Source organism: Hippopotamus amphibius, chromosome 12 (assembly GCF_030028045.1).
Source record: "Hippopotamus amphibius kiboko isolate mHipAmp2 chromosome 12, mHipAmp2.hap2, whole genome shotgun sequence".
Taxonomy (NCBI): domain Eukaryota; kingdom Metazoa; phylum Chordata; class Mammalia; order Artiodactyla; family Hippopotamidae; genus Hippopotamus; species Hippopotamus amphibius.
The window spans coordinates 74,801,888-74,813,893 of NC_080197.1; the positions used below are offsets into that span (position 1 = coordinate 74,801,888).

General features: G+C 44.4%; 1 protein-coding gene across 1 annotated transcript in view; it reads right to left on the reverse strand.

Moving 5' to 3' along the window:
* LOC130834045 (uncharacterized) overlaps nucleotides 1-12,006 on the reverse strand; it is a 491,328-nt gene that overhangs the window by 362,680 nt on the left and 116,642 nt on the right. Inside the window, 4 exon segments of the mRNA XM_057704144.1 lie at nucleotides 8,275-8,405; nucleotides 9,666-9,812; nucleotides 10,697-10,789; nucleotides 11,207-11,380. Coding sequence (XP_057560127.1) covers nucleotides 8,275-8,405; nucleotides 9,666-9,812; nucleotides 10,697-10,789; nucleotides 11,207-11,380 — 545 coding nt within the window.

Here is a 12,006-nt window from a genome sequence, read left to right on the forward strand (position 1 = left end):
GGGAAGGATCCGATCACATTCAATTTCTGTACAAACATGTACCTCAGAAGCTTCTCCAAGGCAAGAAAAAACTGACAGAATTGCTATCAACAGTTTTATTGAAGGATGTGGCATAGACAGTAATGCTCAACAAGCATGTGTTTTCCTAGAGCCCAGTGACTAGTTCTGGCCAATGACATGTGGGTGGGTGTCACCTGCGTCACTTCCGAGTGGAGGCAGTGAAAAGCCCAAGTATGATTCTCTAGTCTCTCTCTTTCCTGCCCCAGAAGCTGCCTGTTCCAAATGGTACATGTGCAGGATGGTGGAGCCTCAGTGACCACAGTACGTTTGTAGCTTGTTGATAAATGTGTGTGTGTGTGTGTGTGTGTGTGTGTGTGTGTGTGTGACTGAGATCTGGGGGATAACTTGGTCCAGCAGCAGAACAGAGTCTATTCTGACTGATACAAAGGAGAAAGACTTGAAAAGAAGACAGAATCTGACATGTGAAGAAGGGACTTCTCAGTACTTTCCTGGATCTCGTCCTGCTTCTGTGTCTTCATTCCAAGCTGCTCCCTTACATCTCACCTTGCTTCCTCTGTGGGCTGGGCTGGTTCTCAGTCACCATTTCTGACTGACCAAAAGCTAGATCCAGAGCCCTCTTTAAGAGCACCTGCACCTGGGGCGTCTCCTTTTCCCTTTGTATCTGTCTGTGCTGACAGTCACGCTCCCATTTCCCTGCTTTTGTCCCTTAGCATCTTGACCTTGATCCTTAAACAGCTTTCCTTTCCTCTGGGTTGGTCAATCCATCATGTTTGATTTTATTTTTATCCTTCCACCAACCCTGTACTGATGAAAAGGCAGCATGTGCTTTCTAAACCTCTTCAGTTTCTTCTTGGTTTCCTGAGCAAATCTGATTCTTGGATCCAGTGCTCCATGCACTGAATTACTTTCTTAGCCTCTGGGTAAGAAATTATTTTACTGAATTCCTTCTTTTCTTCAGCACAAGAAAATGTCACATTCAAAATCTATGCCCTGGGACTTCCCCGGTGGCACAGCAGTTAAGAATCTGCCGGCCACTGCAGGGGACAAGTTCGATCCCTGTTCCAGGATGATGTCACATGCCACGGAGCAACTAAGCCCGTGCGCCACAACTACTGAGCCTGCACTCTAGAGCCTGCAAGCCACAACTATTGAGCCCACGTGCCACAACTACTGAACCCTGCTCACCTAGAGCCCAAGCTCTGCAACAAGAGAAGCCACCACCCTGAGAAGCCGGCTCACCGTAACAAAGAGTAGCCCTGCTCACAACAACTAGAGAAAACCCGTGAGCAGCAACAAAGACCCACTGCAGTGAAAAATAATAAATAAATAAATAAATAAATAATAATAAATAAATTCTTTAAAAAAAAAAAGTATGTCCTTGAGAGCACAGTCCTAGGGCCCCCTCGGGCCTTGGAAGGGGCTGGTGCAGTGAGAGGCCATGAAGATGAAGCTTCATTAGCTTCAGGATTAATCCTCTTCCACTCAGAATTCATGTAATTAACTCAGAACACTTTGCCTTCTTGCTGGTGGTGATTCTTAAACCATTTAAGCCCAAGGTTAGTGCCACCAGGGTGGCTCTCAGAGGTAAAGCCTGGTGCTCCCACATTGGTGCTCTGTTGCACATGGAGCTTTGGTGCAGCTCAGTCCTGCCTGCAGACCAGCCTAAGAACACTGAAAACACAGCTAGTGTATTCTTCCCTTTAACACCAAAAGATCTGTGAACAGATTCTCTTTTCCTTACCAGTGAATCCTTCCCCAGCTGTGCATGCTAACTAAGGCCCCTGCAGCCTGCAGGTAACTGCTGGGACCCTGCCGGGGCCCAGGATTGGGGTAAGGCCTCGACCTACATACCTCGTTTATGCCCCTGTTTTACCTCCCAGGTACGGCTACCAGAATTCCTGAACATTTAGCTCATTTATTTATATGCTATTTAATCTCCTAAACTAGGTTTCAAGGAGAATGGCTCTGTATTGCTACTCTCTATAACTTCATAGATGGTCAACTAATGTCTATTGAATGACAGAATGGCACTGTGTTAGATGCTTAAGAAAAATTATCTTAAGTAAGAAGGAATATTTTAGGGCTTATTTTTAAGATATTGATATTTTCATTTCAGACATAAGATTTCAGCAGTTAACAAGGCAAATTTTGATCTTCATAAACAAGCAGCTTATTACTAACAAACGTATAACAGGGAATGCTGCAAATCTCTGTCTCAAAAGATACACAAGACAAACCATACTAACAGGTGGAGGCCATGTGGCTTCTTTGAAGTATTAATCAGACCCGACGGAGGAGACAGGATACTTATATATGATTTATCATTTGGCTGCTTTTCAAGTAAAACCACACAGGAATAGCACAGGAAGAAAAATTACAATTAAAAAACTGCTGCACCGTCCATATTACATAAGAAAGGAGACAAAAAGAGGGCAAAAAGAGTTCTTTTGCTTTAAAAAAATAAACAACTTAATTAGTCTTTCACTTTAGATAAGTAGAGTCCTCTTGAGCTGATCTTGAAGGATGCTGTAGACCCCGGACAACTCAACTGTTCTGCACAGCAGTTAGGAGAAAAACAGGAGGGTCAGGATGCAGAGGCAGGATGTGTTTGTTCCGATAGATTTCTAGGATTTTCCCAAGAGACTCAGAGACCCAAGAAGTCTGGTCCTCCCTGATCTGTAACTTATAGCTGTTGTCCCAAAGTGGAAAGAAAGCAGTCGTTCAAAAATGAAATTAAATGCTCATCCACAAATCTGTTACTACATGTTACTACATTAGCTTAGGTCGTGTAGCAGGATGTAGCCTTAACAGTGAGAAGGGAAGATAAGAAATCAAAGGAAAATATAAAAGAGGACCAAGAAACAGGGAGTTTTAGGCACCCGTCCTTTATCAGGGACGTTGGCCTATTGTTATCACTTCTTATAGTATCCTCATCTGACTTTGGTGTATTGGGGTAAAGCTGGCTTCATAAAATGAGTTTGGGAATATTTCCTGCTCTTCAATTTTTGGAAGATTTCAAGAACTATTGCCTTTAATTCTTCTTTCAATGTTTGGTATAATTATAAACAGAATCATGCGGACCTGGTCTTTTCTGTGCTGGGAGGTTTTTGATCACTGATTCAATCTCCTTACTTGTTAATGGTCTGCTCAGACATTCTTCCCATCTCAGAATCCTTAATTCAATCTCATCTGCAAAGTCCCTTTCACCAGGTAAGGTAATATATTCACAGGTCCTGTGGATTATGTCTCGGGGGAGGGGCATTATTCTGCATATCATGTTGTCTTTTATTCAATCTCATGAAGAATCCAAAATGACATGTGGTTGTTTCAACATCCATTTCAATGGAATCATAAATGTGGAGCCTGGTAGAGGTATTCTTCCCTGAGAATTAAAACCGGTAAATCAAAGATTCCAAAGTTGCAGGAACAGGAAGCACAAATGTGGTTATAGATAATAGTGGGGGAAAAAGACATTCCCACCTCTTTGTTCATGGACCTGTGTTTTCTGTCTAGGGGAAAAAATCACCATGGTCACTGATCTCGACCATAGACCACATCTTATAGGACAGGTCCCTAAACCCCTCAAATTGTTGCTCATATGCATCTATAATTGATTCTTCAACACACCATTTCATAATTATACCAGGCTACATACTTCTGAGTGATGAAGTGATAACTGATAAAACAAGTGAATACTGTAGGTATGTACACGTTGCCCAAATTTTTGTTGTTGTTGCACAGTGAGTTCCTAGTACAGAATCACTATTAGGTAGGATACCATCATGGTGAAGAAGAGATTCAGTAAATCCAAGAATGACAGAGCAAGAAGAAGTGTTGTGCACAGGGAAGACAAATCTATATCCAGAATAAGAGTCTATTCCAGTAAGGAAACTAACCACATCCTTACCCATGATGGAAGAGATGTAATGAAGTCAGCCTGCTAACAGGTTCATCTCCAAGGATGTAGTGTAATATCAGAAAAGAGGCTTTGTGTTCTGCAATGATCAGCTTTGATACTCACCAAAATTGAACCCAGATCAGACTTGATGAGAGAAAGACTAACTGCTGAGCCCATTTATAACTTCTATTCTTCACGCTATTGCCACATGGTTCACAAGTCAATGAGCAAGCAGTGAAGTAACTTGGGAAAGCAGTTGATTCCCCTCCACAGAACACGTAATCCTGTCAAGATGATTTTTGAGCCCCACCTCTATGATAATGACCTTTGGTGAGCATTCACATGGGAAACAAATATCTCCTTACTTTGTGCCCTGCACACCTCTTCTCCAATTCGTTGTTCTCAATCTTTCCATCATGTTCTTTCTAACTCTCTGAATATCCAGCCAAATGATTAGCCACTACCCATGAATCAGTATAGAGCCATAACTTATGACCTTTCCTCTTCCCAAGCAAATTAGACAACAAAATGCTCTTCTCAAAGTTCTGTCTACTGAAAACATTTCCTTTGCCACAGTCTTGAAGGACCAGCACTGAGGTATTCTAAAATACTGAGCTTATTCACTGTCAGGTGGTACCAACATATCATCAGAACCAGCTACAACACAGACATGAATTTTTTCTATGTCAGTTGGTCACAGGAAGCATTCCATGAAGCCCCGGTGTGGGTTAAAGGAGAAGTGGCAATGCAACAGGATTGGGGCCACTGGAGGTGCTACGATGAGGGGGAACGGGAATGTGTTTAAGCAAATAGCACTTTGCAAGCTCATTATGTGCAAGGAATTATTGCCAGTGATTATATGTAATAATTCATGTAATCGTCACAACAGTCCTATAAGGTAGTCTTTATTAACATCCTTATTCTACAGAGAGGAAAACCAAGTTAAAAACTCATCCAAGTTCAAACAGCCAGCAAATGCAGTATTGTGAAGCCAGGCAGTCTGACTCCAGCATCTATGCTCTTAACTTCCACTCCTTTGTAATCCTGGGTAAATGAGTAGAAAACTAGAAGGTAATCTTGGAAATGGTAGCAGAGCCGTTACTAAGGTCCTTTGGCACCATCTGCTGTTGATCCAGAGTTGGCCATAGCAAATCTTTGGATTCCCTCCAGTTGATGGTTTTTCTTCCTCTTAAGGGATCATCTACATATAATGTCTTCTTCTTCTGTTGGATCATTTATTCAGAGATTGTGATTAATTGGTTATCATTTAAATTTAGAAATTGTTCCTTGAACTGGTCTATTACCTGGGAAGGGCCCTGGAAACACGGGAGCATCTGGCTGGAGGAGGCACATTGCAGGGGCAGGGAGTCCTCCCTATGGGCTCCTGCTAGGGAGCCCTGGGGGGCAGAGCAACTGCAACATGAGGAGGATGCTGGAGTGAGGTGCTCTGGTGAGAGGAGGACCAGGTTGGGGCCAGTACGGAAGGAGGTAAATTGGTTGAATCCTTGTTACAGCACTTCAGGGCAGTGTTAATCTCAACCAGAGCTCCTTCAAAGCATTCTGATGGGATTCATTAGATGGAAGATACCCAAGGAAACTCTTATCTAAAGTATTTTATCAGAACACAACCATCCAATCAAGGTCAATAATAATAATAAAAAACTTGGATTGATTAATGGAATGTGGTTTACAAGACAATGGAAGTTAATCACATAAGTTCTTCACCTACATGAATAATAAACTCTAAAAAGTTTGGGAAAATGAAACCTATATGGCTTCTCTTGATCTAACTTGTACCACCCACATAATTAGAGCTCATCTGTGTCCCCGTGTGGAAAAACGATGGTTGGAAGATACATCTGACACTTTGGGGCTCCTCTAAAAATAGATTCTTTGCTGTGCCTGCTTTTTTATTAAAGCTTGATTCTGGGAAATTTCTATGATTCATTTGACCTTGTTTAATAATTCATCCACGGTGGAACTACAGTCTTAGAAGTTCACGTGAAGTGAGGAAAACCTCAAGTTTGAGAGCTCCACAACTGCAGATTTATATATTACCTAAAGGAACAAATTTCAGGGCTTCCCTAGTGGCACAGTGGTTTAGAATCTGCCTGCCAATGCAAGGGACATGAGTTTTGATCCCTGGTCCAGGAAGATCCCACATGTCACAGAGCAACTAAGCCTGTTCACCACTTCTACTGAGCCTGTGCCCTAGAGCCTGCAAGCCACAACTACTGAAGCCTGCAGGCCTAGACCCTGTGCTCCGAACAAGAGAAACCACTGTAATGAGAAGCCTGCACACCACAACGACGATTAGCCCCCACTCTCAGCAACTACAAAAAGCCCCATGTAGCAACGAAGCCCCAACCCAGCCAATAAATAAATAAATAAACAAACAAATAAATAAATTTTAAAAGAGAGAGAGAGAATTTCATTTAAGCCATGTCACCCAAGCCAAAAATTGCAGCTATAGATTGATAATATTTGGCTGTGACAAGTTTCATCACCTAGTTCTAACTTTGAAGTTAATTTGTATTAGACACCTCTTCTGCACAACTTCAGAATCCTCTTAGCCTCACTTCTTCCTGCAGTTCTGGATGAAGCAAACAATTCCATGCAGGGTTGGACTCATTCTCTGATGGTGATGCCTGGTGATGCTGCCCTAGGGAAATCTGCAACTCTTTTTTTTTTTTTTCCCTGTAGGAATCATATTATTACCTGCCACACAGGGTTATTACATTGGAAGTTAGCATGTAACATAATCCCAGACATTTTCAGGTGTCTGTGACACTCTCCACGCTGTCCAGAATAAAGTATTTATGGGTGATAAGTGCCTGTGAAGTTTCAGGAAAATCTAGGGACTTCCAGTGGGTCCCTCCAAATAACATGGGACAGGCCTCCAAGCTTAAAATGCTAACTGCACTGTAAATAGGAAAGAACTTCCTATAAATTCTTTCTCCACATGACATTCTGGCTGCCTAGTGATAATTACTACTAAGCAGAGACGTTTTCTGGCTTTTGTGGCAGACCCTGGAATGATAAACCCTCCAAAACCACCCCTTACAAAGGACCCCTTCACAGGCAACATGGGTCACTTGGAATGATGCTCTGATCTCCCTGATCTAAACACTCTGAAAGTCTCTTCATCAGCTCCTGGCTGCTCCTTGAGCACCCAATGCATAACAGGCTCATCCTGGAACTCTCCCAGATCTGGGTGGTGAATCTTGTCCTACCAACCTCTCCCTTAATTGTATATGATTTTTTTCATCAAAAATTATAGTAACTAGCTATTTTGGCTTCGCTGACACCATGCATCAGAAATAAAATATAATATTCTTAGTGGGTATACTTTACTCATCATTTATTTCATCACTTCCCAATGGCAAATGGCCATGTGAGCTGCACAGGGAGAAGCCCTGGGCATCTTCCAATCCCCATGCCCAGCCAAAAATTCAAAGTTTGCAGGGGTGAGTGTAGATTGGACCCCCGGACAGCATCCAGAGCCACCAACTAAGTAACAGGTTAGGCTCAGCTCATAACCAGGCCACCACTCTCAGTTCTTGTATGAGTTCAGCAGCCCCTCCACATGTTCACAGTGTAATGGGGTGTTTTGGAAATGTAATCTTTGGCCACTTCTACAAAAAATAAGAAGAAATAAGAAGTGACAGAGAGGTAAGACTGAATTTAAAAGGATTTGATAGTCAACTAGACATGAGAGAAGAGCAAGAAGTCTGGATGGGCTAGAGGAATAAATGGAAAGAATAACTTGGGGAATTAGAGTTGGAAAAGGAAAACTTAATTATGTAGAATTAGATTTTTAATTGACCCATGAAAAATTAGGCGGGTTAAGGAAAGCGGTATTCATTCTCTCCCACCAACCAACCTCCCACCCTCGACTTAGAAACTCACACCCAATCTGGTGCCCAAGACTGGTTAAAAACAGGTGATGTGACATCTCAGAGAAGAGCATACAGGAATGTTCAGGATTGAGTTTTTTCCATGAGTTTGTTTTGCTAGGAATGAGGGTGTGAGTATGGACCAAGTTTAGAGTCCTTTGTCTAAATAAGAGTGACCTGGAACATTTCTGAGTCTGGGCAAAGTCATGCCTTCATTAGCCTTTGAGGGAGGTGAGAAAAGTCAGTTTACTCACCTTGTATTTCCTTTGAGGAACAATCCTCATTTGACATGAAACGTTAAATTATCAACAAAGCAAAAAGTTATTTTATTCAAAACATTTCATTTTCAGCAATTTCCATATAACTCAATTATAGGTCAGCACTACTCTATTGGAATACAGGCAGTTAGAATATCTGGGGCCTCATCTCACATTTAATATAACATCATGGGAAAGCCACCGTGGCTGTTTCAGGGGCACTTAGTTCGACATCATCATACTCAGGGTCCCCTCTCTCCCCCTGAAGCAGACGGGGGCTCTCTTCTCCTTTCCCAGGATCAGCTGCCTCTCTAGAGAAAGGCAGAGAAGAGCCTGAAATAGCAAAGAGAAGTTTCATTAGAACTGAGACAAAGGGACAGGACAGTGCCCTGTGGTGGAAGCATGTTGAGTAAGTGGTGATGACAAAGCATCCTTGGGACCCAGGCTGTACGCAGGGAGGCTCAGGCTATTTCACATCAGTTACAGCACAGATATGTCAGGGCTGTCCTATCAGGATCTGGATCTGGGGCCTCAGCTTTTCTGGGAATCTTTGGATAATAGGATGTCTGTGGCCAACACCGGAGCTCTGTGAAGACCTGCTTCCTGACTTACACAATTTGCAAGGAGATGGCCCAAAGAATGGGAAGAATCATAAAAACAAATTTAAGATTTTCTCCTTTCACAAATGACAGATGTGAATTTAGAATGAGAGGAAGACCAGAGACAGGAAAAATCTCAGTTCCTCACTGACAATCCAACTCTGCTCTTAGTCGCCTTGACTTGTGTTCCCAAATGCCCACAAATACTATCACAGGCAGCATCCACAGATGGCCCCTCCCCAGAAACCACACAGATGGAGAAATACTCTTTTCTGGAGAATGAGTGCCTTCTCCTGGCCACTGAAACATCTGGAGCAGATTAGCCCTTAGCTGCCCACAAATGCTGAGTCTATGATCCACCACCGTGGCTTATATTTAAGGTCACCATATATCATAGACTTTGTACATGTTAGTGACAACAGGTGAACAGAGCGCAGCTTCAATTATCAAAATGCTTCACAAATTCTAATACTGCAGTATCTTTTTTTTAAATTTCTAACTAACTTTCATGTACGAGACAGCACAAAGATGTTATCAAAACAGTTGTTCCATTTTTGGATTCAGTAAAAAGTTAATATACGTCTTTTTTTTTTTTTTTTTTTTTTTTTTTGACCATGGTGGGCCACCTGCAGCATCTTAGTCACTCTCCTCCTCCCGCAGGGATTGAACCTGGGCCCTGGCAGTGAAAGCTCAGAGTCCTAATCACTGGACCACCAGGAAATTCCCTAATCTATAAGTCTTAATGCAAGCACATCACACATAAAGTGATACATTTACGTTGCACAATTTGGAGACATAGATCCCAAGAACAGGGTGATTCCTCCCTCCCAAGGAGTCTGGCAGCATTAAAGATGGTGTATGTTAGAGGTGATGCTATCACACACATGAGGTCATCCAAATTTGGAATCTCCAGGAAGGATGGGCACTGAGAGCTCAAATTCACCCTTTCCAGGACAGAGACCAAAGATTACAGGAGATAGCTAACCCCACTCACCTGCCTGAGAAGCCCTCATCCCATCCTCCTCCTCTGGCGGCACGTCCCCCTGGCTCATCATAGAAGCAGGAGGAGCCCGAGGCACTGGTACCTCTTCAGCATCATCATAACCCTCACCAGGGGCATCAGTCCTCTCATCTGGGGGTTCTAAGGGAAGACAAGGAGATCAGATGAAACCACAGTAGATGGGTTTGTCTGGGAAATACCTAAGATCCAGTTTGACCAAGACTTTCTGAGCAGCAAAATAGAGACATTATTCACTCCTTGTTTCAAAAGAATTTTCCTAAGGCTGTATTTCATTTTGATGTGCCAATAAACCAAAAAATGATTTGTCAAATCTCAACATTTCCTGATTAAAACTACATATCTCAAAGAACCTCTTACACCAATGAGCATTAATAAAATATTTTAACACATTATGCTCCCCAGATATTATTTTTTTAAACAATGTGGGCTTGTTGTGACTGAATGAGGGTGATTCTGGACACAGAGAGCCCAGCCCCAACATGAGACATCACAGAAAAGCCAGAGAAAGGGGAGGACGGACCTCATCTGGAAACAAGGGATCCCTCTCGTCCCAAAGGAAGACTGTTCCCCTGGATCTCATCTCTATGAGGGAAGTTCTCCTGCCCGCAATACCTAGCAAGGCAGGTCCACCTCTACTACCTGCAGCAGATCTATAGTCACCGTGGTCCTCACCGTCCCCAGTGTAATATGGCAGTTTAGTCACCAACTCATCTGACGGGAACCCTAGTGCGGAGAAAACATCACACAACAAACAGAACAACCCTCCCCACACCCATGGGACCTGTGTTAAGGCTGAGAAGAAATGGGGGGCAGGCTTGGCTCCTGCCTTGTAGAGGGAAGCTGGGTGCTCACAGGGGCTCCAGAGAGGCCATCCTGCTGTCTTTGGAGGGGCTGCCTCTGTGAACCTGGGGCAGATGTGGGGTCTGCAGATGCCGAAAAGACAGCTCACAGCCAGCGGTGGCTTACAACCAGAGGTCCCAGGAGGGCAGGGCAGAGACACCCACCTGTGCTGCCCAGAAATTCCTCCTTCGGTGTCACAAGGTAATCAAGCTCCTCGTACACGGCCTCAGCAGGAGCATCTTCTACACTGGATAAGGCTGAGAAACCACCAGAAGGTCAGAGACTGCCACCTTAGACACCCTGAACCAGGAGGCTTAACCCTCCATCTCCCCGAGGCTCATGTGTGGAAAAACCCTCAGGGCTGCCAGGACCTCTGTAGAGGCTCCCACCCCATGTACCATGTCTGAAACTTCTGCCCTTATGTGACCCTGAATCCACAGCTCAGCCCAACTCCTTCTGGTCTCACAGAAGAGGCCATGACTTAGGAGTGTTCACAACCCAATCCTAAGAACCTCTGTATATTCAGCCTTTAGAGTTTAAGATGCAGCAGATGGAGTTCTGCAGATTCATGGGGGTAAAAAGAGAGACCAGGCCCAGGTTTCCCCTCCTCACACCTGGCCCCATTTCCTGCCTCCACACACGTTCCATGGTACCCAGTACCCCCTGCAGCCCACCTCTGTGCTTTGCTCTCCATCTCAGCAGCTGAGTCACCAGGATGATGAGGACCAGGAAGAGAAGGGCCCCCAGGATGAGGCAGAGGATCCCAGGCAGGGAGAAGATGCCATGAACAGGATTTGAGCCTGGTATGGTCCCTAAGGAGGAAAAAGCAAGGGGGTTTGGAGAAGGTCCTGGGCACAGGGAAACTCCCTATGCCAGCATTTCCAGGGAGCTCCAGACAATGAAATCCCAGCCTCAGACACAACTGGACTGACAGTGACTGGGTTCCCCTAGGTTTTGTCCTGAGATAATTCAACTCCACTCTGGGCCAATGTGGCCCAAGGGAGAGCCAGGGATTATCAGGGAGCCTCCCTGCTGAGACAGCCTCTGAGGACCAGGCCCCCAGCTTCACTCCCCATCAGCCAGTGTCTCCTCAGAATCTTTCCTCTCCTGAGTTACCAGAGAGTCCACACAACGAGTCCCCAGAATCTGAATATTCTTCCCTGTCCATGAACGGTGGCGCTATACCTACTGGGTGGGGAGTGCAATGTAATTCTTGCACCCAGAAAACAAACAAGCAAACAAAAACAGGAGTTTGGAGCATGAGAATTGGCCAGGATGCAGGGCAGCCCTTCTTCCCTCCTGAGCCCTGAAATCACCCCTCAGTCACCACAGCATCGGTGTTGAGTCCTCCCAGCTCTCCCGTCCGAGATCAGAGCTACAGCTCCTGGGTGCTTTCTGAATACAAATCCCACCACACCCCAGCCCAGCCCATTGCCCCAGCGCTGCCCCAGCTCAACCAGAGCACATCCCAAGC